The sequence below is a fragment of the Camelus dromedarius genome, chromosome 16 (assembly GCF_036321535.1).
Source record: "Camelus dromedarius isolate mCamDro1 chromosome 16, mCamDro1.pat, whole genome shotgun sequence".
NCBI lineage: Eukaryota > Metazoa > Chordata > Mammalia > Artiodactyla > Camelidae > Camelus > Camelus dromedarius.
In genome coordinates, this window is record NC_087451.1 from 36,900,988 (window position 1) to 36,926,383 (window position 25,396).

The 25,396-nt window shown below is 42.0% G+C and overlaps 1 protein-coding gene across 1 annotated transcript in view; it reads left to right on the top strand.

Annotated features, from left to right (window-relative positions):
- Positions 1-23,655, top strand: part of LOC105085699 (ATP-binding cassette sub-family A member 9) — a 58,137-nt gene extending 34,482 nt beyond the window's left edge. Inside the window, 19 exon segments of the mRNA XM_064495623.1 lie at positions 781-915; positions 2,565-2,626; positions 2,628-2,670; positions 7,014-7,187; positions 7,377-7,490; positions 7,635-7,754; positions 9,064-9,132; positions 9,581-9,672; positions 10,891-11,011; positions 11,596-11,726; positions 12,697-12,775; positions 14,802-14,962; positions 16,227-16,302; positions 16,373-16,467; positions 17,479-17,598; positions 17,785-17,925; positions 18,734-18,813; positions 22,215-22,269; positions 22,403-23,655. Of these exon segments, the coding sequence (XP_064351693.1) occupies positions 781-915; positions 2,565-2,626; positions 2,628-2,670; positions 7,014-7,187; positions 7,377-7,490; positions 7,635-7,754; positions 9,064-9,132; positions 9,581-9,672; positions 10,891-11,011; positions 11,596-11,726; positions 12,697-12,775; positions 14,802-14,962; positions 16,227-16,302; positions 16,373-16,467; positions 17,479-17,598; positions 17,785-17,925; positions 18,734-18,813; positions 22,215-22,269; positions 22,403-22,499 (1,965 nt within the window). The 3' untranslated portion in view covers positions 22,500-23,655.
- The last annotated feature ends 1,741 nt before the right edge of the window (positions 23,656-25,396 follow it).

Below are 25,396 nucleotides of genomic sequence, written 5' to 3' on the forward strand. Positions count from 1 at the left end.
TGTGCTCTGTCACTGAGCTATATCCTCCCCTCCACTTGATTTATTTATGATATTTCATGCAATATAGATAATAATTTACTTACGTTTTATTTGGAGGAGAAATAATCATGTTGATATATATTATATATACACACACACACACACACACACACACACACACACATATGTATGTGTAGACATTTTTTTACCATGCGCTTTTCCCCCGTTTTACTGAGATATAATTGACATACTGCACTGTATAAGTTTAAGGGGTACAGTAAAATGATTTGACTTTCATATATCAGAAAGTGATCTTAAAATCTCATTTGAAAAGAGATTTTACATGCAACACTATGATTGCAAGCTCAGTATTTGTGAAAGCATATACAATGTGAAAGCATTACAATAGCTGCCAGTCTTCTGCTTCCCAAGTATCTGCACATTCTTTACTTGTAAAATGAACGTGTCACATTTTGAAACAAAGCTTACTGCCATCTTAGAGGGAGGTTGCGTTTATGGAGTTTTATAGTTTTGCTGCTAAAAATCCTGTAAGGGGCTTTGTTTTGTGAGAGCTTAGGCATAAATAGCCATGCAGCTAATGCCGTGGTTGGGAGAGACTAAAATACTAGATGTTGCCGTATATTGGAAATTAATCAAATAATACGATTGATGGTGATACTAATCACATTCAATGCATTAGCCTTACTGTGTTGTCAATTTGAATGAGCTTCTACCATACTCTTTTATTAAGTTTTGTGTTTGCTTCCTGAGAACTTAGAATACATGTTTGTTATATTTTAGGATCACAGATTTTCCATAGCGTGTAACACCAAAAGGCTGAACTGCTTTCCTGTCCTCTTGGACATTATTAGCAATGGGCTACTTGGAATTTTTAATTCTTCAGAACACATTGAGACTGACAGAAGCAATTTTGAAGTAAGTATAAGATGATCTCACTTATCCTGAGCCACAAGAAGTTTTCAATAAAATACCTGAAGTGCTGAAATAGCATGTTAATTTTTATGAACTTATTCTTGAATATGTCTTATGTACATGTAAGTTACTGCATATATGTTAATGTATGTACACATATAGGTATACACACATATACAGTGTTTAGCAATGATTACATAACATTATAACCTTACCTAGATGACCTAGGGCCTATGGAACATCAGAAAATACAGTTAACTGGGGAAAAGAAATGAGGGCTTTTGGTCTTAGATCTGTTACCATCTGTGGCCCTTTGGTAGTAGGACCTAGTTTAAACAGCCAGCATCTTAAATGCCAGACCATGTGGTCTTCTAACAACTCGACTTTTGTAGGCCTTGGTTCACCAATCCACAAGAAAATACAGATGAAAACATTCTCACAAAGATTTCTTAAAAAGGACATGAGGCATTGTGAGCGTCAGGGTTAGCTGCTGAGTTACCATGAGGACAAGGGACGAGGCACAGAGAGAAGCCTAGGCGCTCAGTAAACCGCTCTTATCGTCATCATTGAGGTTAATACTGTTTCCTCTTGGGAATTCGGCAAGTTTCCATGAAAGAATGTTCAGCTTTGACTAGGTCAGGGGACTGGCTGGATTAGAACTAGAAGACGTTCTTGTTTAAAGTATAATTTACAGCCCGGCTCAGAGCCTCTGAGTCAGAATCTCCACAGTGGGGAGGAAGATGTGCAAATCTACATCTTCAAGTCATCCTTTTCATCTCGCTGTGTTGAATCTCCCTTTGCCTTCTTTAAATGACACCTTGGGCATACTCAATAGCTTCCTGATCATTTTTTTTTGTTATTAAGAATTATTCCAGTGCCATCCGAAACTTCAGTTTCCTGTCCAACTCAAACACCGCTGGGTCAACTGTGGCCTAAGGGATGTGGACCAGGGTGGGTGGGTGGTGGTGTGATTTACTCTTTAATGGTGAGATAACAGGTCACAAATCAAATCAAGGCTTCTAACAACCCCCAACAGGCCCTCCTTAAGCTGTACAGGGTTTTGAATTCTTTTTACTTCAGTGCTTTTATGTGAAATGTGCGCTGACCGTTCTTCTCCAAGCCCCATCACTTTTACTTTCGAACATCCACCTACTCGTTAATTTATGTCTGCCAGGACTTTTAAGGCATTTGAATTTGCTCCTAATGCATTATGTTGAGCTAGAGGAGTGAATCTTCGTAAACGTGGAGCTGATCTGATTTGGCATCGGTTTCTGAGGGTAGCAGAATTAGCTCCTCCATCGGCAGTCCTCAAACTCTATTGTCTATGAAAACATCAGCCGAAACGTTGTCCTCACACAGCTGGAGCGCAGGAGTTTCGTGCTTACTTCACAGGTTATTAACTGTGGGACCTTAGCCAAGTCATACGACTTGGTGGAGTCTGCTTCTTCATGCATAAGTCAGGGTACGTGTCCAAGTGTCCAAGCTGCTGTAGCGCGTGATTGAAAACGAACGTGGGGAAGAAGTTGCAAATAAACTCTTGAGAAGTGCTTTGGGTAGTTTGACCGATTCACTTGTCTGAACAATTTAGTTTAGAAAATACAATGAAGCCTGGGCCCAGTTGCCATCAGCTCACAAGTTCTGCCTGATTTCAGGAGCACACGTCCTACGAGTCCGGTTACCCGAGCAGCACCGCCTTCTGGATCCCGCTGACAGCATTTCACCCCTTACATTGCCATGAGCAGTGTCGGCGACTATAAAGTAAGAAGATTTTGGCGTCTGTGTTCATCAGTGATATTGGCCTATAATTCTCTTTTTATGTAGTGTCTTTGCCTGGTTTTGGTATCAGGGTGATGGTGGCTTCATAGAATGAGTTTGGGAGTATTCCCTCCTTTTCAATCGTCTGGAAGAGTTTGAGATTTGGTATGAGTTCTTCTTTGTATGTTTGGTAGAATTCCCCGGTGAAGCCGTCCGGTCCTGGACTTTTATTTGTAGGGAGGTTTTTAATTGCTATTTCTATTTCCTTTCTAGTGATCGGATTGTTCAAGTGTTCAGATTCTTCTTGATTCAGTTTTGGTGGACAGTATATTGCCAGGAACTTGTCCATCTCCTCTAGGTTATCCAGTTTGGTTCCATATAGTTTTTCATAATATTCTCATATGATATTCTGTATTTCTATTTTGTTTGTTGTAATTTCTCCATTTTCCTTTCTTATTTTGCTAATTTGTGCTCTCTCTTTTTTCTTCTTTGTGAGTTTGGCCAGAGGTTTGTCAATTTTATTTACTTTTTCGAAAAACCAGCTTTTTGTTTGGTTGATTTTTCCTATGGTATTGTTAATCTCTATTGTATTTAATTCCTCTCTGATCTTTATTATTTCCTTCCTTCTGCTGCTTTTTGGGGCTTTTTGTTCTTCTTTTTCTAATTCATTCAGGTGGTGGGTTAAGTTGTTTATTTGAGATTGTTCTTCTTTTTTGAGGAAGGCCTGTATCGCTATAAACTTCCCTCTTAGCACTGCCTTTGCTGTGTCCCATAGGTTTTGAGTGGTTGTGCTTTCATTATCATTTGTCTCAAGGTATTTTTTAATTTCAGCTTTGATTTCCTCATTGATCCATTGTTTTCTCAATAACATATTGTTTACGCAAAGCAATCAATGTAATACATCACATCAACAAGAGAAAGGACAAAAACCACATGATCATCTCAATCGATGCAGAAAAAGCATTTGATAAAATTCAACATCCATTTATGATAAAAACTCTCGCCAAAGTGGGTATAGAGGGAACATATCTCAACATCATAAAAGCTATATATGACAAACCTACAGCCAGCATAGTACTCAACAGTGAAAAACTCAAAAGCTTCCCACTAAAATCTGGGACAAGACAAGGATGCCCACTATCACCAGTCCTATTCAACATAGTCCTGGAAGTCCTAGCCACAGCAGTCAGGCAAGAGAAAGAAATAAAAGGGATCCAAATTGGAAAAGAAGAGGTAAAAGTGTCATTATATGCTGATGACATGTTACTATATATAGAAAACCCTAAAAGGTCCACACAAAAGCTACTAGAGCTGATTGAAGAATTCAGCAAGGTAGCAGGTTACAAAATTAACGTTCAAAAATCAGTTGCATTTCTTTACACTAACGATAAATCAACAGAAGAAGAAAGTAAAGAAACAATCCCCTTTAAAATAGCACCCAAAGTAATAAAATATCTGGGAATAAATCTAACCAAGGAGGTGAAAGAATTATACACAGAAAACTATAAACCATTGATGAAGGAAATTAAAGAAGACTTTAAAAAATGGAAAGATATTCCATGCTCTTGGATTGGAAGAATCAATATTGTTAAAATGGTCACACTGCCCAAGGCAATCTACAGATTTAATGCAATCCCTATCCAATTACCCAGGACATATTTCACAGAACTAGAACAAATCATAATAAAATTCATATGGAACCATCAAAGACCTAGAATTGCCAAAGCATTACTGAAGAGAAAGAAAGAGGCTGGAGGAATAACTCTCCCAGACTTCAGACAATACTATAGAGCTACAGTCATCAAGACAGCATGGGATTGGTACCAAAACAGATATATAGACCAATGGAACAGAATAGAGAGCCCAGAAATGAACCCACAAACTTTTGGTCAACTCATCTTCGACAAAGGAGGCAAGAATATACAATGGAATAAAGACAGTCTCTTCAGCAAATGGTGTTGGGAAAACTGGACAGCAGCATGTAAAACAATGAAGCTAGAACACTCCCTTACACCATATACAAAAATCAACTCAAAATGGATTAAAGACTTAAACATAAGACAAGATACAATAAACCTCCTAGAGGAAAACATAGGCAAAACATTATCTGACATACATTTCAAAAATCTTCTCCTAGAAGAAATAAAAGCAAGAATAAACAAATGGGACCTAATGAAACTTACAAGCTTCTGCACAGCAAAGGAAACCAGAAGTAAAACAAGAAGACAACCTACGGAATGGGAGAAAATTTTTGCAAGTGAAACCGACAAAGGCTTGATCTCCAGAATATATAAGCAGCTCATACGACTCAATAACAAAAAACTAAACAACCCAATCCAAAAATGGTCAGAAGACCTAAACAAGCAATTCTCCAAGGAAGACATACAAATGATCAAAAAGCACATGAAAAAATGCTCAATATCACTAATTATCAGAGAAATGCAAATCAAAACTACAATGAGGTATCACCTCACACCAGTCAGAATGGCCGTCATTCAAAAATCCACAAATGACAAATGCTGGAGAGGCTGTGGAGAAAGGGAAACCCTCCTACACTGCTGGTGGGAATGCAGTTTGGTGCAGCCACTAGGGAAAACAGTGTGGAGATTCCTCAAAAGACTAGGAATAGACTTACCATATGACCCAGGAATCCCACTCCTGGGCTTGTATCCAGAAGGAAGCCTACTTCAGGATGACACCTGCACCCCAATGTTCATAGCAGCACTATTTACAATAGCCAAGACATGGAAACAGCCTAAATGTCCATCAACAGGTGACTGGATAAAGAAGAGGTGGTATATTTATACAATGGAATACTACTCAGCCATAAAAACCGACAACATAATGCCATTTGCAGCAACATGGATGCTCCTGGAGAATGTCATTCTAAGTGAAGTAAGCCAGAAAGAGAAAGAAAAATACCATATGAGATCGCTCATATGTGGAATCTAAAAAACAAAAACAAACAAACAAACAAAAACAAAGCGTAAATACAGGACAGAAATAGACTCACAGACAGAGAATACAGACTTGTGGTTACCAGGGGGGTGGAGGGTGGGAAGGGATAGACTGGGATTTCAAAATTGTAGAATAGATAAACAAGATTACACTGTATAGCACAGGGAAATATACACAAAATGTTATGATAACTCACAGAGAAAAAAATGTGACAATGAGTGTGTATATGTCCATGAATAACTGAAAAATTGTGGTGAACACTGGAATTTGACACAACATTGTAAAATGATTATAAATCAATAAAAAATGTTAAAAAAAAATAAAGTAAGAAGAGTTAACAACAAAGTCCTGATATGTTCTTAATACCCAGAGAACCTTTCCCTGTCTTATACAAGTACATTTACACATACGAGCTGCACCTCATTTATGTGCTTGAAACAACGAATAGCCGACCATTTTAATAAAAGGCTGGCAAATACTCAGAAAATGCTATTTTTCTTAATCAAATGAGAGACCTCAGGAAGGTTGGCTTAGGAAGTGTTATCACCTAACAGGGAACAGCAGCTTCTATCTGGCATTTCACTTGGCATTTAATTTGCAGCCACTTACCCACCAGCGTGGTCACATCCCCTCGGGGATGGTTTCCACTTTCCAGGTGGTGGTGCGGTTACCCAGTTAGACAGTTCACCATAGTACTTTGGCTTATTGTTCAAAAAGACTGTCCCTTTAAAGTGTCGTTTTTGCAAGGACTTTATAAAAATTTAAGAAGCCCCTCATGGTCTTTCTGCCTCTCCATGGTATTCTGTGCCACTGAAAGGCCCTTTGTGTGTCCCCATGTCCTTAGCACCATCGCTGGTGCTCTCTTTGTGCTGTTAAGCCTTGTGAACTCAGGGGATGGTGGTGGACTTGAATTAATTTTAATTTATTCTGATCCTTAAACTCTCCTTATCTTTAGCAATTTCTCCCACGAGAAAACAAAATAAAATGCCAAGTATAAGTGCACTATTTATATTCAGCATAAAACTTAAGAATCTTACAGGAAATTGTAAACCTACTGAAACTTTGTGCAACTTGCAAGTCTTGAAAGTGTCAGAGGGAGCAGTAGCTTTGAAAAGAAAAGAACAAATATCTTCTCACTGAGGCAATGCCCAGTCTGCTGGAATGTTATGTTGGTAAAATTTCCCTTTAAGACAATGAAGTCATCATACGGATTGCAGCATTATTAATGCTCCCGAAATAGGAATGTGGCAAGTGACAGTGTCATTTGCTCACTCAGCATAACACGTAAAAGATGTACGGAAAATTAATGATTTTGTGACTACATGTTTGCAATTTCTCAAGCCTCAATAGTTTGGGACCTTTTAATAATTCTTCTACTTCTTTGTCAGAAAAAAGCTCACTCCCAGCTACGGATTTCAGGCCTCTGCCCTTCCGTGTACTGGTTTGGGCAGGCGCTGGTGGATGTCCCACTGTTCTTCTTGATCCTCCTCCTGATGCAGATCGTGGATTCCATTTTTAGCCCAGAGGAGGTTCTGTTTATAATTCAAAGCCTATTAGTTCAGGTAAGTGGCCAAAGTTATCAAACGGGTTCCTTAGACCACTTTTCATGAATGCAATAACGTTATTCATCTTAAGCCAAAGAACTTCACAATTACCTTTGTTATAGCATCATTTTGAAAAGTTGAGGTTTAAGTATGAATATATATCTAGAGAGCATTTACCTTGCACAACTTTAATATTTCTATTTTCAGATCCTGTGTAGTATTGGATACGTCTCATCTCTTATTTTCTTGACATACGTGATTTCATTCATTTTTTGCAGTGGGAGAAAAAACAGTGGCATTTGGTCCTTTTTCTTCTTAATTGTAAGTATACATACAGTGCATATTAAACTATTTTCAATGATTCTAAGAACACATATTTTAATCTTTGTACTCAGCGCAGTGGTAAATTAATATTGCTCTTAGACTGTTAGACTTTAGAGAAGCTACGTTGTGTTTTTGTTTCAGATTACCATCTTCTCCATGGTTGCTTCCAAACTAAATGAATATGGATTTCTAGGGCTGCTTCTCTGTACCATGTTAATACCAACCTTCACGTTGATTGGTTCCCTGTTTATTTTTTCTGAGGTAAGTCATTTCACTCCCGTCCTTGGGTCATGAAATGTGTTGCCTTTGGAGAAAGCCATGGGATGTGTTAAATGTATGTAGAGTCCTTGGTGGTACAGTGTCTGCAGTGTGCCTTCAGAAAGCCAGTTCACTCACCACAGGCCAGGGTCGCATTCTTAACCCACAGGAAGCCCCGCCGGGGTCCATGAAGGTCAAAGGCAACTCCACCGTGGCGGAATCTTACACTTCTCATAATAACCTTCACTCCTGGGAATAAATGACCCTACTGGGAGGCTGAAGAGATGCCCTTTTTCTGTTAATTTTGGACAGTGAAGAAGTGGTGGGTTGGTGGCTTGGAAGTTCGCCAACTCCAAATTATAGAGTAAGGAACCTGAAAGAATAAGATGTAGGGGCAGAGAGAGCATAGATCAGGGAGCCTGAAGTTGATCTTGGATATGATACGGTTCTTTGAAGTGGGTGACTGCAGCACTTAGAAAAACAAGACCATCTGAAATGAAGTCAGGATCCCGGCAAATCATCCGGTATGGAAAAAAAAATCATCATTTTTAGACGGTGGACAGCTGTGATGGCTAAAAATTTATGACACTGGCTTAAAGTTGCTCAGAAAAAAGTCTCGGGAAATACAGCTCAAGAAACAAAATTGGCCCTTTACCCCTTATTCACTAAAGGGTTGGGGGATGTTTCAAACCCTGTCTAAGGAAAACCATGCCCTTAACCAACACACAGAGGCTTTAAAGTCTGGACCACTATCTTAATACTGGTCACCTGACACAGAGCGCAAAGCCCAGACCCTCAACGGCATGAGCAGCATGTAAGCGTGTGCACGTGGAACTCCAAGGGAAGGGCTTCGTCTTCGGGGTGAGGGACTGTCATGATTATTCTCAAGGCACGGAGCAGTGTAATGGTTCTAGGGCTCTTGGGGAAGAAAACAGGGAGGGAGCACAGATGTGGAGAGAGAGGCAGGTCGTTGGGGGAGAGAGTTTGTCTTAAGACAATTCTTGCCCGTGGCTTCAATGGGTCCCGCCAGCAGCACCCAGGATCGTGCTACCGGGCGAATCCCGCCGAGTCCCAGTGCTTCAGGTAAACGCAGCTGAGCCCACAGCCAGACACGGGTGAAGAGGTCACTGAGTGACCTTGGAAGCAAGGAAGACACACAGCAAAGTCAGACACGGACTTTCCCCTGATGCAGAAGGGAGAACCACATAGAGTGCTGGCTGGCAAGGTCATTTAATGGACATTAATTTATCTAAGAGGAGGTTCAGAAACAGATAAAGGTTCATCTAAACACACTCTTTCCCTCATTTTACAGATTTCTCCTGACTCTGTGGATTATTTGGGAGCTTCAGAACAGCAGATTGTATTTCTGGCATTGCTAATAGTAAGAAGACATTTCCATTTAAATGTTCTTGCATGAGGGGGCACATTTGTATGCTCTGCATTAAATTTAAATTTTTAATTTGGCGCTTAAAAATTCTTCACTTTAGGCACCGGAAGCAACACTACACACACACACACACACACACACACACACACACAAGCTTTAAAATCTGGACCACTGTCTTAATACTGATCAACTGATAATGAAAAGCTCAAACTCTGAATGGTATCAACTTACTACTACTGTTGCTGTCATGGTTTCTCTTAAGGGCAGTGATGCTAACGAGGAGAGTTTCCTAGAATATTAAATACATTGTCTTTCAATCTTGTAAAAACGTTATCAAATCCTCAAAAACTTCATATATGATCAAACTCCTTAAATCACTTCCTATATGGAAATTGTTGTTTTTATGGTGATGCTAATTTTGACTGTCCTTTATTCCCCCTAGCCTTACCTTCACTTTTTCACTTTCCTCGTTGTTCTACGATGTCTGGAAATGAACTTTAGGAGGAAACTAATGAGAAAGGATCCTGTGTTCAGGTTAAGAAAATTCCAATAGAATTTCATGTTTTATTTGAATAGTCATTGTTTAAAGACATTTTAATAGCCCTAATAAATTGAGTAAAAAGCACTTTGTAGGGTTGTTTTTAAGGGACTGTGTAGTGTACAAAATTATAATTGATAGTACTTTAATGAGCTTACAGTCTAGTGAGAGAAGCCACATTAGCACATATAAGACCCCAAAAAATTAAGGCAGACGGTAATTTCACTGACATACTAGAAGAGAGTGATAGACAAGAGGTAGAATCTTTAAAACAGTCGGTAGGTAGAGGTAAGCACTTGGAAAGGTATAGCCAATCCAGGGAGGAGGAGTCGTCTGGGCAGAAGAACACGCTGAAATAAATGCCTCCTTGTAGATTTGAGAAGGCAGCTGGGAGGAACCTGGAGGCTTGTGTTGAAGGATGATGGACAATGAAATTGGAAGCTAGATATTGGAAGGTCTTGGAATAGGGAAGTTTTTCCCATTATGCAAGTTACCTCATGGGAAACAGAGACAAGCATGATTTGAAAACCTTGCCTAACTCACAGAATGTGAATCAGGCTCAAGCCCAGAGTGGGCAGGTAGAGCAGGAGAGTGACAGGATGGCTGCCCTGTTTCAGGGAATCTGCTGGCAGCAGTCATTTGGGCTGGCGTGAGGGAGACGGGTGGGAATCAGAGGTAATCAGTGGTGAGGATGGTGAAGGAAAGAGATCAACTGCAATCAGGAAAGAGGGATTCTGACCTATATTCCCAAGAAATGACTGTGTCCATTTACTGGGAATTACATGTCCTGGCTTTTCTAGGACACGTCTCTGATTCTGAATGTTTGGATCCATTGTTGTCACAAAGCCTTCAGAATTCCAAAATATCTGTGTCAAAACTACAGCTCCTAGGTTCCTTTTACATGCAACTCTGCTCCAAAATCCTTTGCCAGAGAGTATGTACTGTTTTATTACTTTAAAAAGAAGTCACAGCCGATAAGGAGAATTAAGCTTAGGCAAAAAGCCAGGATCCTGTAAAAGCAGCATCATTTGAATCATTGGTGGAAACTAGGCTGTTAGAAAGGCAAGTGGTGCAGAGTGGAAAAATGGGGAGTATGTTGTGCTCACGATTACTCAGTCTGCTCAAGTAATTGATAACAGTTTATCGAAAATTCTTTATTTTGCTACAAGTTTTTCAACTGGAAACCTGTCGGTCTCACACTGTTTTGATTTCAGAATTTCACCGAGAAGCAGCAGTGTTCTTCCAAACCCAGAAAAACCTGAAGGAGAGGATGACGATGTTCAGATGGAAAGAATGAGAACAGCAAACGCTGTGACTGCCCCGGACTCGGACGAGGTAGAACTGCTAACAACATGCATCACGTGATTTTATGTCAGAGGAAGTGGGCTACTTTGCAGCCTTACTTTTTCAAAAGCACTCAAGTGCTTCACGGTTCTTTCATTCTTACCCATTTAGCTCATTATTTGACCTCTGTGACTATGCAGTGCCCACAAGATAAGAGAACTAAGGAAACACACACACTAACTTGTTCATTTATTTTTCAGTCATAGTTTTTGGCAAGTAAATATAATCATTACAAAACCTAAGTAAGACTTTGTGAGTTTTATAAAGTGAGTAAAGCTTATGGCAAGCAGTTCACATCTGAGGGGGTTGTGTGTGTGTGTGTGTGTGTGTCTCAACAGTCCTGGTGGTCATGTAGTTGCGTCTATTCCACTTTTCTGGGGAAGAGCAAGCTCAAACGACACGACAGAGTACAGATGTCCTTTCCCTGCAGGAATATAGACTGGGAGAGTTCGCTTGGAAATGGCAGTTTCCAGGGGAAGGACTGGCCGGCTTCGTGGCAATGAACAGGGGACGATGTGGTCATAGGGAGTATGGTGAGAATGAAGCCCCCCTGGTCCTGACTTTTGTCTTTACAGAACCCAGTCATCATTGCCAGCTGTCTGCGGAAGGAATACACAGGCAGAAGGAAAACCTGCTTTGCCAAGAGGAAGAAAAAAGTAGCCACAAGAAACATCTCTTTCTGTGTAAAGGAAGGTTGGAAACGGTAGTTCTGTTAGCACAGCTGTCTTTTTCTTTTTTAATTGAAGGGTAGTTGATTTGCAATGTTGTGTTAATTTCTGATGTACAGCCTAGTGATTTAGTTATACATGTGTATATATTCTTTTTCATATTCTTTTTCATTATAGGCATTACAAGGTATTGAATATAGTTCCCTGTGCTGTAATGTAGGACCTTGTTGTTTATCTATTTTATATGTAATAGTTAGTGTCTGCGAATCTCAAACTCCCAATTTACCCCTTCCCACAACATTTCCCCCCTGGTAACCGTAAGTTTGTTTTCTATGTCTGTAGCACAGCAATCTTGAACTCTGAGGATGAGATCCTTTGAGGGGATTAAGACTACTGATAAACATGAGTGGAGGCCAACTCGTCAACAGGCTGAGGCTGGTCCATCCTGTTTAAAAGACTCAGTTACAATAATAATGTTTTTTCTCTGCACAGGGAGACAGTTATGTCTGTTCTGTTCAAACAAACAAAAACCAGAAAAGGATAAGAATAACAATGACCCAAACAGAGGCAGTCTTTCTGTTAAAAAGGATGGATATATATAGTAATATAACTAATTTCCCAGCAGGGGATATTACCCAGAAGGGAATTCAGTGGGATTCTTTATTCTAACAAATAGCATGTTTTGTGGAGGGATGGTTAAGTGCCACAAAACAGAATTTGTTTCAAATTCCAGCTCAACCTCTTATGGGCTGCATGACCTTGGGCAAGTCATTTATCGTCTTTTATGCCTCAGTTTTCTTGCCTGCAAAATGAAGCTAGGGGTGTGTGTGTGTGTGTGTGTGTGTGTGTGTGTGTGTGTGTGTGAAGAATAAGTGAAATGATGTACATAGTGCATTTGACAACAATCTTGACACGTGGGGAGCCTTCAGATACCATTTGTTTTGTTTTATTGTAATTATTTGCAGTTGTAATTCTGAGCACACCTGTTTCTTTCAGGTGAAGTTATAGGCTCTTAGGACACAATGGAGCAGGTAAAAGTACAACTATCAAGATGATAACCGGAGACACAAAACCAACCGCAGGGCAGGTCAGTAAAACACAGAAACGTGGTCACTAATGCTGCCTAGAGCAAACATTTTACAATGAATACTGATAACAGTCTTAATACACAGATGATCCTTTTTTATTAACCAATGTGATTTATGCATTGAATGAAGAGGATTAATTAAAAATTTCTCTCCTTGAGTCCAAAAATAGTTAGGTGCTAAAAAGGGTTACGTGTTATCTATACTGTGCCTTTTAAAGAATGATAAATAGAGACATTAACGGGAAATATTTTGGTAAGTAAAGCTAAATATTAGTTTTATTTTCAGTCCAAGATGTTTGGGATTTTATTTTTTTTTGACTTACGTATCCCGAGAACTTGTTGAATTGAATTGCCAAGATCCAGGATTTATTCAGAAAATAGAGATCATAGTTTAGAGGAAACTGTCTAAATTCCAAAGCAAAAATGAGAATAGCCTATGAACACCACGCGCCAAATTGTGTGAAACGATGGACAGTGGACCGAAGTTCAAAACCTTTGAAGGGGAGACACCCCTGACACCTGATGGAGGGTTAAGGCCAGAGGGAGCGCTCACAAAGAGAGCTTGCGCAGGGGTGCCGGTCACTGCGGAGGTCCCCAAGTTACCATTCTTCCATTTCCACGCTCGCCTCACACCGCAGCCAGAGCCGTCTCTAAGAAATGCACATGAGGTCGTGTCACTGTCCTGCTTATAACCCTTCCGTTAGAATTGATCCCAAACCTTTACCTGTACGATCTGGGCTCTGCTGAGCACCTTCCCCCAATGCCGACTGCTCACGCTGGCCTTTGCTCGTCTTCCCAGCGTAGCACCTTTAGGTTTGCTTTTCTGGTGGGTGGAGTGCTCTTCTTTCGGTTCATCATGAGTTTGGTTATCTCCTTCTCATCACCTTAAAACTCACCTCCCCAGAAGCCCTTTGCCTGATTACACTGGGAGCTAAATTGGACCCTCCCTTTTAGCACATTTCTTTCCTCGAAAGCATTCAGCAGGGGCTGTAACTCATTCACATATGTGTTTACTTGTTTATTTTCCATTTCTCTGTCTAGATTGAAGGCTCTGTGAGGCCAGGTGAGCTAGGTCTCTCCTCCTTTGTACTGGGGAGAGACACTATAGCATCGAGGTCAAGGGCTTGGATTCTGAAGGTGGATCCCAGTTTCAACTCTAGGGTTTGCCTTGTGTGACCTTCTGCAAATTTCTAAATCTGTGCATGTGTTTGTTTTCTCATGTGAAACAGGGGTGATCAAACCAATACTTCAGTCATAGAGGGTTTTTCTAAAGTTAAAGTAATTCAAAACATAAAATGTTAAGCCCTGGTACACATTACCTGTCATTATTAATATACAGCACGGTATCTGGCTCATAAAAATAAGAAATGCTATCGTGTGTTTACTGGTTCCTGTGTGCCAGGCTAGTGCTCAGAGCGTTTAATTTATTACCTTAGTGCAGGATTTCTCACGCTTGGCACTCGGGTCATTTTGGACCAGATGACTTTACTGTGAAGAACTGTCCTGGTCATTGCAGGATATTTAGCAGCTCCCCTGTCCTTGACCCACTGGATCCCAGCAGCACCCTAGTCGTGACAATCAGGAATGTCTCCAGACATGGCCAAATATCCCCTGGGATTGCCCCAACTGAGAAAAACTGCCTTATGTAATCCTCATAACAAACGTGTAAAACAGATGTTATAACTGTTTTAACACTGGAAAAACAGAATCTTCAGCAAATACCTGTTCCTCTGCATGTTTAGATCAGTAAATGAAGTCAAGCACTGGGCAACTGAATAAGCAACCCTGAATTCAGTCATGGTGATGGACTTGGTGATAAAATCTAAACTTTAATGGAGGGGTACAGCAGTGTGGATTATCTGCCGTTTGAGTTTTTCATCATCTTTTCCCCAGAGTGAAGTGATTACGTATGTACTTTTGCACTCTTGGCAGCACATGTGCATCAGGGGGCATCACTGAAATGCACACAGTGCACACACACACACGCAGGCTTGGAAAGAATGTGAGAGGGGACTTTCCTCCGCAGGTGCTACTGAAAGGGCGCGGCGGAGGGGACGCCCTGGGGTTCCTGGGCTACTGTCCCCAGGAGAACGCGCGGTGGCCCAGCCTGACGGTGCAGGAGCACCTGGAGGTGTTCGCCGCTGTGAAAGGGCTGAGGAAGGCAGACGCCGCGGCTGCCATCACACGGTACACGGGGGAGACATACCTGTTCTCCACCAGGGGGATGATGCCTTAACACAAAATAAGGGACGGAGATTCTAAGTGATGTTCATGGGAGACGATTTGATCATCAAGAGCCCAATTCAGTGTCTTCTCTCACCTTAAACCTGGAGAGAAAAGGGTTATGGATTATTCTTTTTTTTTTTTTGATTGCTGTATAGTTGACTTACATTATTGTGTTAATTTCAGGTGTATAGCAAAGTGATTCAGTTATGTGTATATATTTTTTTCAGACTCTTTTCCATGATAGGTTATTACAAGATATTGAATATAGTTCCCTGTGCTATACAGTAAATCCTTGTTGCTTATCTATTTCATGTATAGAGGTCTGCATCTGTTAATCCCATACTCCTAATTTATCCCTCCCCTCTCCTTCCCCTTTGAAAACCATAAATTTGTTTTCTATGTCTGTGAGTCTGTTTGTTTTGTATATAGATTCATTTGTATTATTTTTTAGATTCTGCATATAAGTGACATAATATTTGTCTTTCTTTGACTTACTAAGCATAACATTCTCTAGGTCCATCCATGTTGCTGCAAATGGCAATATTTTTCTCTTTTTTATGGCCGAGTAGTATTCCACTATATCACATCTTCTTATTTATTTATTATTTTTTTAAACATTTTTTATTGATTTATAATCATTTTACAATGTTGTGTCAAATTCCAGTGTAGAGCACAACTTTTTAGTTATATGTGAACATACATATATTCATTGTCACATTTTTTTTCTCTGTGAGCTACCATAAGATCTTGCATATATTTCCCTGTGCTATACAGTGCAATCTTGTTTATCTATTCTACATTTTGAAGTGAGTCATCTTTTGATTGGCACTTTGGTTGTTTCCGTGTCTTAGCTGTTATAAATAGTGCTGCTATGAACACTGGGGTGCTTATATCTTTTTGAATTAGAGTTTTTGTCTTTTCTGGGTATGTGCCCAGGAATATGACTGCTGGATCTTGTGGTAGGTCTATTTTTAGCTTTTTAAGGAACCCTCATAATGTTTGGTTATAGATTCTCCTTAATGCAGAAAGAAGCCACTGAAAATATGAATTTGGCTGCCATACAAAGTTCACGAAGTATCCTAGATACTTCCAATTTTACGATCACTCCGAAAACTCTTTTAAAAATGTCTCTACTGGAGTGTTGGCTCTGATTTGCCCTTTCTCCCACACACTCCCCGCTGTGCGGAGGCAGTGTGGAGAGAGTGACTCACTCTGTCTCCTTCAGGTTGGTGGATGTGCTCAAGCTGCAGGAGCAGCTGAAGCTCCCCATGAAGGCTTTATCCGAGGGAGTAAAGCGAAAGGTAGGGGCGGGGCTGGGTGCTCCTCTGCGCACCCCCAGGTCGGTGCCAGACGCGGTTCCTCCCGTTCCAGCTGTGCTTCGCGCTGAGCCTCCTGGGAAACCCGTCGGTGGTGCTTCTAGACGAGCCGTCCACGGGGATGGACCCCGAGGGGCAGCTGCAGATGTGGTGAGGGTATATGAGGAGCACCCCCAAGTGAATGTATAGCCCTGTAAGAACTGAACTTCAAAATCGTTTATAACCGATCCAATAGTGAGAGTCAGTGAATTTTTTTGTGCCGAAGGAGGTTTTTTCCTCTTTGACTCACAGTTTATAAATACACCTAGGCAACGATTGTGCAGTCATCATTTGAAAGTCTGAAATTTTACACTAAAAAAATCCTTGATGCAATAAAATTCTTTTTTAAATTGTTTATAAAGTGAAAACATCCACATTATCAGAAAAAGCAATTATTAAGAGAAAAAAAAATCTAACGTCATGTCATAGACAATTTTTTTAAGAAGAAAAAGATAATTCTTAACAACTCAGTACTCACTCTAAGAATTTCCAAGTCTGCAAGGCCTGTTTTTATATTCAATCAACTTAATCTATTATTAAATTTTAAATTTTGGCAGCACCACCAGATACACAATTCTTATGGAGGGAAAATAAATTCCAATATATTCTTATTTTTGCCATGCAAAATGTCCATTTAATTTTATTTTTGAAACATTTTTAATCAAAGTATAGTTGATTTACAATATTATATTAGTTTCAGACATACAACGTCTGTGATTCAGAAGTTTTTTAGATTATACTCAATGTGTTCTTTTAATGACTTTAGGAATATCCTGAAATCTGTCACTTTGTACTTTAGGGAATATGTCATTACTCTCATGCTTTTAAATAAGCTCTCCTCATTTTCTGTCTTCCCACTGCCTTTCATAAATATTCTTGAAATTCAGCATTTTTCTAAACGACCTTGTACCCAGTCATTCTCTACCTTCAGCTCAGGCCATGCTCTGAATTAGGTACCCTGTTAGCTTGGTTGTTTCCATGCATGTTGGCCCTTCAAAGATCCTTTCTTTGTCTGATCTGAATTCACTGTTTTATATGAGCCAATGGAAGCTCCTTTAAAATGTGTTTTCATGTTGCCCGGAGCATTTCCACTAGCTAACATTTCCCTTGACCTCATGTTAGGCAGGCGACCCAGGCCACCATTAGGAACACAGAGAGGGGCGCCCTCCTGACCACCCATTACATGGCAGAGGCCGAGGCCGTGTGTGACCGCGTGGCCATCATGGTGTCCGGAAGGCTGAGGTGGGTGCCCGTCCCAGCCCACGCTTGGCCCCCAGGTGTGCTCTGCACAAGCGGCCTCTCCCTGCACACAGCTATGTCTGTGAGAGGCCGCAGGGCTTGGCTGCCCCTGGCTCCCGGCCCCAGGTCACCTACAACAGGGTTCTTTCTCCATTTTCTTCCTGGGTTTCCTCCTCCTCTTACCTCCAGATGTGTCGGCTCCATCCAACATCTGAAGAGCAAATTTGGCAAAGATTATCTGCTAGAGATGAAGGTGAAGACCCTGGCCCGGGTGGAGTCTCTGCACGGCGAAATTCTGAGGGTTTTCCCCCACGCTGCTCGGCAGGAGAGGTGAACACAGGACTTGTTCTGTTTCAGCTTGGTCTCTGTTTTGTTTTTCTCTGATGGCCGTGAGAGATAAAAGCTTCATCGGCTCATTTTTTTTTTTCCACCTCTATGGTGATTATGAATACTTTAATGACTGGAGAAAGGCCCAGTTCCAAGGGATAGTACAGAGGGGGACTAAGAAAACCAAGTACTGATTTGAAAGCTGATCCTTGTAAGAAAATTAGCATTTCTGGCAGCTCTATAACGTGCCAGGTACTAACATGTACAGGTACCTAGGTCATCTCAGTGGTTTTCTTCCTAAAGGATAAAACTACTCCCATTAAACAAGATCATCTGTGTGAAGCCTGTGCCCAGTAGCAGGCGTCAGTCAAAGCGCAGGGAATGGCATCTCTGAGCATTTTAATTATGATCTGCAGTGGCCCTTGAAGCCCAGGTGGGTTAGATGTTGCCAAGGAACTAGTGGGGGAGCCAGAAGGTGAACCTGACTCTCCTCGCTTGAATGCTCCCCTCTTCTCATTGAGAGAAGAGGGTGATACACAACCCTGCTTCTCCCCTTCTTGGGGCGTCGGTGCTGTCAGCTTCCTCCCCGTCATCCCCCGTGCCTCCCGACAGTAAAACTTCTAATGGTTCCGCTTGAGTAAGTTTACTTCCTGCTGATCACAGACCATTCACACTACGGCTGCCCCCAGCGCTGTCGAGATGCGTACGCCTGCACGCATTGTGGACGAGGTCCACTCCCCTTCAGACCTGCATCCGTTAGTGACTGTGCTTTTGGAATCTGGAGTTCAGCCTCGCTCTCTTTTCCTTGCAGGTTCTCCTCCCTCATGGTCTACAGGCTGCCTGTCGAGGATGTGAGACCGTTATCGCAGGCTTTCTTCAAATTAGAAGCAGGTAAGAGTAACCATTGAGAGGTGAGACTCTAGTAAACAGATGTACGCAAATCTTGCATAAAACAGTATAATAAACACATGAAGATAAAATTTTGATATTATACCTAAATAAATAACAAGACTTTTAACCCAGTTGTTCTCAGTTGGCAGTTTCTGGGGATTCAGGAAGACCTTGGAGATATTACAGGTTTGGTTCCAGATCAACACAGTACAGTGGACATCCCAATAAAGTGGGTTGCACTCATCTTGGGGTTCCCCAGGGCATATAAAAGTGGTGTTTACACCATACTGGAGGCTATTAAATGTGCAATAGCATTATGTCTAAAAAAACAACGTACATACCATAATTTAAAATATTTTCTCTCTAAAAAAATGCCAGCCATCATCTGAGCTGTCAGTGAGTCATCATGTTTTTGCTGTAGTAACATCAAAGATCACTGATCACAGATCACCATGACATAAATATAATAATAATGAAAAATTTGAAATATTTTGTGAATTACCAAAATGTGACACAGAGACACGAAGGGAGCAAATGCTGTTGGAAAAATAGCACCGATAGATTTGCTCGATGCAAGGCTGCCACCAAACTTCAATTTGTTTAAAAAAAAAAAAAAGACAAGACAAGATAAAAAAATGTATCTGGGAAGCGCAATAATGAAACGCAGTAAAACGACGTCGGCCTGTACTTCTGGCTCTCACGACTCGGGGTACAGCTGGTGTCTGGGAGGTCTTCTCGAGGCCAGGGAAGGGGCTGAAGATCCTGCAGCGCACAAGTCAGCCCCTCCCGCAGCAAAGCAAGGACCGGGCGGGATGTCATCAGCGCCAAGACTGAGAAACCCCAGCCTAACTGAAGGAGACTAGAAGGGAGGACGAGACACTGGCATCTGGGGCCACAGCGTCCGCAGCTCAGACAGACAGACATACACATGCTTTTTGTCTCTTTAATGCTTCCATCGCCTTTCAGATGCTGATAAGGAGGGCCCCCTCTGTGGAGCTGGGCCAGGCCAGGCCTCTTCTCTAGGCTCGCGGAGTTTGATCTTTGCTTCCTGCGTGGGTCTGTCATGGGCTCAGTGTTTGCCTGACACACCAATGTATGAACTCTGATAAAAAGCTGAACACCGCCCCGCTCTTCTTGATCTTGCCTTTCTTGCAAGTGACCTGCCTTTACAGGCCCCAGCATTCTAGTTTTTCTGTTTTGTTTTTTTTTTTAAAGAAACAAGTTTTTGGTTGTATATTTATTTTTTAAATGGGAGTACTGGGGATTGAACCCAGGACCTCCTACGTGCAGGCAGGTGCTCTACCGCCGAGCTGTCTGCCACCCCGCTCCCCCACCCCCATCAGCGTTCTATGCTAGTTCTTAAAGAGAGTCTTCTCCTTGAGACAAGGCTCCGATCGTCCCAGGCAGGTTTTCTTTTCACTTTGGTCACCTTCGTTCTATGGCTCTTGTGGTCATTCTCCACACTGACCATTTTGACCGAGTGACCAGTTTTGCATCATTCAGTGGGAAGGATTCCCACAACTGGCTGGCTCCGGGCAACAGGAAGGGTTTTATAATTAGTTAAGATCAGGGAGGGAGATGTTCCAGGATGGTTCCCTCCCCGGAATACATTGGAGCCTTTTCTTAAGAGCCTTCTCACATTTCTGCTTTCAAAACTGTTCCTCCCACCTCAGATTCCTTCTGCTGTGCTTAACGTGCTAAAACTGAAATTCTCATTTTGGGGGGAAAAAAACAACTTTTTGTGACAGTTTCCTGCTCCATTGTGTGAAGAGTACATAAAGTACAAAATAGGGGATCTAGGCTAGCATTTTTTCCCTCCAAATGTTAATTTAGACACAGTTACATTCTCAGCTGCAACACATTTACTGAATGAGCTCGGCCCAGCATCAGGCAAGCAAAATGCCTGCCCGGTGACAATTTCCTTGCCTTGATACCTAGACCCATTCTTCCAGGCCATCAGATCACTTTCGGGTAATGCAGACTCCAGCAAAACATGAGCCTCACGCTGCAGGTCAGACTTGCCTCAGATTTGAAGACCTGAAACTGGGAAGGCGGGATGTTCAGCTTTCTCTCTCGTCTCACCCTATTCCCTCCTCTGCCCATAAGCTGATGTTCTGGGCCTCCCTGGGGTGGAGTTTAAGGAGAGTGGAGGAGATTATACGGCAGCAAAGCTTGATCTGGTCATTAGAGCCGGAATACGGCAGCAGGGCCTCCTGTGTGGAGATGAGCAGTTCTCTCCTTTGTGGAGTGCTTTTGTGGGTTCCTTGAAGGCTCCTCTCCCTCCCATCTGTAATCTCTGACTGCAGCCTCCTGGGAAGGGGAGGTGATGCCTCCTTTACCACCTTGCGGACGTTGGGCTCCTGCTCAGAACCCCTTGGTCCTTCCAGGAGTTACTCTTGGGGTGCCTCCCTTCAAAGTCCATCAGAAATTTGCAGCGTCTTTGCTTCTCCAAATTCTGAAAGTACAGGGTCGTCAGCCACCCGCAGTATTTCTTCTTCACATGTTCGCAGAAGTGAGTCAAGGACAAACCCCCATGCCCCCAGACTGCAGGCCAGTCCCACCACACCCTCTGTCCGTGGAGAGGAGGGCGGAAATACCACAGCCATGCACAGATGTCCAAAGAAGCCTTGCTTTCCAGCCCCGTCTTCCCGTTCATTATTCTCTTACGTGTTTGCACAGTTGGAGGCTCGGTCACAGTCCACACTGGTAGCAGACTGTAAACTCAAAACCAGGATAATCCCATGCAGTATTGTTGATAAAGGGACCCTTTGGCAAGGTGCAAGCAACAGTGCAATTATCCGAGGCTGGAAATGGCAGAAGTGTTTCCATTCTCAGGTCCGAAGGGACCGAGAGAGAAAACAAGGACTGAAACTTGGGAGCAGAGTCATGTAGAATTTGCCACCTTGAGGGAAGCAGTGACCTTGAATCAAGGGACACACCTGGTGTCAGGGAGGAAGAGAAGGAATAAAGGCCTTCATCTCCTCTCTCCTCTGTCCCTCCTCCTGGGCTTTCCACTGGCAGAGCCCCCCAGCAGGAGCCTCTTAAGTCAGCCTCTGGGCAGGGTGGGGCAGAGGGAAGGCGGAGGCAGCAGGGGCACGTGGTAGGTGCTCAGGCCGCAGGGACCTGTCCTTTGGCTTGTCCTGCACAGCTGGTCTGGAACCTTCCGTGTTGTCTTCCAGGCTCGTGGAGCCTCTGCCCAAACTCCCAGACAGTGGGAGAGTGTTTCCATCCTGTTGCAGGACCGTGTGGTGAATTTGCTTTCCCATGTTCAATCCAGGAATATTTGTTACCTTGCCTTTTACATTTAAAATCTGTTTGTACGGACTTTCTCGTCCATGACTTGGTAAAACTCTGTGAATGAAAACTATATGCGCTCCTAGTGCACGGCCATCCTTCTGCAGTGAAGCGGAGCTTCGACCTGGAGGAGTACAGCCTCTCGCAGTCCACCCTGGAGCAGGTGCGTCCGCTTTAGGGATTTTACGGCCTCCGTGGAATGTGTGCGTATTATGTGCGTACGCTCACTCTGCACTCCCTTGGAGCCACCGGGGGCAGTGTGACGCCCTTCTCTTTATTTTTTCCCTCCATTGCGGGTGTTTCTGGAGCTCTCCAAGGAGCAGGAGTTGGACGGTTTTGATGAGGAAGTTGATCTCTCAATAGAGTGGAAGCTCCTGCAGGGAGAGCCCTAAAGCCCAAATACTCGATCTTTAAGATAGTATTTTATGGCATTAATATATCTTATCTCAGATGTGGCTTCAAAATGCTTTAGAAACTCATGCCATCGTTCTTCTCAATAATACTCCATATAGTGGGACTAAAGAACAAGGCCCGTGAGGGCGGTGACGCTCAGCCGGCCGTGCAGCCCCCCAGCAGCCGCCGAACCCCGTGTTTCACACGGCAGCAAATTTTAAAACGCATTGATTATGGAACTGTTTATGCTTCTGAGGATGATACAGAGATTGTTTCATTTTCTTTCTCTGAACTTCAAAATATTAACTATTTTCTCGTCTTTCTGAGCAGGTACGTACGCAGTGAGACAATGCCGATGGTTGTAGGGGAAGGGGAGTCAAATGATTAATTATAGCAGCGCGGTGTTGCTTTTCGTGATTCACTTCTTTATCACCTGATCTTAATTTACTGATTTTTTTCCTTTTCTGTCACTTTTCAAATTTTGGGTTGTAGAGTCCATGTTCTGTCTGTTGTGACGATGCAGGAGGTTTGAAACCTGTTAAAGTCATTGTAGTAAGATTTGAATGATCAAGCTGGTACAAGTTTTAAACTACGTATAGTACATACAATTTCAAAATTTATTTTATGTTTTCTTATAATGCAAAGGTCTACCCTTATACAAAGCACTAAAACTTCATAGATGTTACTTTCCTGTATCTGTATATGTTATGACCTACCCAACCAGTGATCTTATAAACACTTTAAAGTCAGTGCACTATTCTTGTACATTCTTATTTAGGTGAGCTTTTAATGTTGTCGTTGCTACTGTTATTGTTGCTAGCTGTCACGCACTGAATTGTGTTCCCCACAAATTCATGCACTGAAACCCTCATCTCCAGCGTGGCTGTATTTGGAGGTAGGGCCTTTAAGGAGGTAATAAGTTTGAATGGGGTCATAAGATGGGGCTTAATCTGATAGCACTTGTGTCTTTACAAGAAGAGGAAGAGACACCTCATCTCTCTGCACACTCACAGGGAAAAGGTCATGTTGAGAGCACATCGAGAAGGTGGCTGTCTGAAAGCCAGGAAGAGAGACCTCACCAGCAGCTAAATTTCCTGGCACCACGATCATGGACTGTTAGCCTCCAGAACTGTGAGAAAATAAATTTCTGTAGTTTCAGCCTTCTCATTCTCAATGATCCCTTATTTATTTCATTTCTACCACGGCTCCTCCCTTCACCAAAGAATTATTTGGCCCCAAGTGTCAATAGTGTTGAGGTTGAGAAGCCTTGAGATAGAGGTAAGCACTGTGCAAAAAATAAATAATAATAATGTGGTCAGATAACAGAAATGGTGGAAGGAAACACTGGGGACATTAATCAGAAAAGACTTACTCTGGCCAATGACAAGGTGAGAGTCAAGGGCAAGAAGAAAGCAGTGATGTTGAGAACAGGGGAGAGATGGACAGGCCAAGCGAAGAGCACAGACAATGGTCTCAAGTCAGGAACAGGTCTGAGTGCCTAGAGGTGATGTTGGAGCAACGCGGAGGGCTCGGTGAAATGAGGAAATTGACATGGACTTGAAGTGCAACGGAAAGTCTTTGAAGGGTGCTGAGAAGGAGAATTACATTATCAGATACACACTTTAAAAAAGACAGCACTTTCCTGTGAGTGGAGAATAGATTGTATGGTATCAAGAGTGGGTACAGGGAATTAATTAATTAATTGTTGCAATAATACAAATTGAGAGATGACAGAGGCTTGGTGTAGGTTGGTGGAGAGGTATGGAGACTGAATGGACTGGGTTATACCTGAGAACTAACATTGACGGGTAAGACTTGCTGGTGGTTTGGGTGTGGGGGGATGTTGGGAGGGGGAGGAAAGAACAGTCCAGGAGATTTCCTGTATTTTATCTTGAGCAAGTAGAAGTTGGTGCTATTTCCTGAGGTAAAAAGTAGGAAAGGAGGATGTGATGATATAGGAAGCAGAGAAGATTTAAGCATTTGCTTTTCAAAATGGTCAAAACCTGATTAAATTACTCGAGTCAACATAACCATTCAGAAGGTCCAGAACTCCTGAACAGAGGAAAAAAGGATTCTGTCTGACTAAGCTCTTTACCTTCTTACTTTTTAAAGGTAGTGTTTTATATTTAGAAATCAGCCATTTTCTTTTGAGGCACAGAAGAGAGCGTTTTACAAACCTTAGATTCCCTCTGGAGACCCCTCCTTATGTGATGCTCCAGAAATACAGCTGACACTTCTCTGCCAAGGAATCGGCTGCAGGTCAGTAAAAAAGCAGTTTCTCCAAGAGTGATCACATGAATCCAGTGCTGTCAGGCCAAGAGAATTGCTATCACAGTCTCCCTCTAGAAAGCAGTCTTAAAGGGAATTTTCAAGGCAGGCAAACAGCTCAACCATAATGCAGAGGTGTTACAGATGAGGAATGTGAACAGTTTTCCTGGAAATAATGAGACCTAGGCATAAACTTACTGTCTCAAAAGTAAGTTCATCTTTTTCTTCTGTTTTGTTTGTATTATACAAAAACATATGATTCCCATATGCTAAATGCCAAACATCTCTGGAGACATTATTCTTATAATAATTAATTTAATGTTTATGAATAGCTGCTGATTTATATTCCACAGAAAAGGAGGGCTAATCATTGGGTTAATAACCTTTTTTAAAAAAAAATTGCAACTATTTTATCATATGAGGACAAAAATCTTGACTGTGTGAGTAAGCTGGAAATTTGCTACTGGATTGATCTTTACGAACTTAAGTAACTCTTGTGAATGAATTTGCAAGTCTGAGTACGTATATGTGTGTGTGTGTGTATAGAGAGAGGGAGAGAGAGAGAAAAGCAGGTAGATAGACAAATAGCTATGCATACATGAGTATATGTATCTGATTTTATTGCATG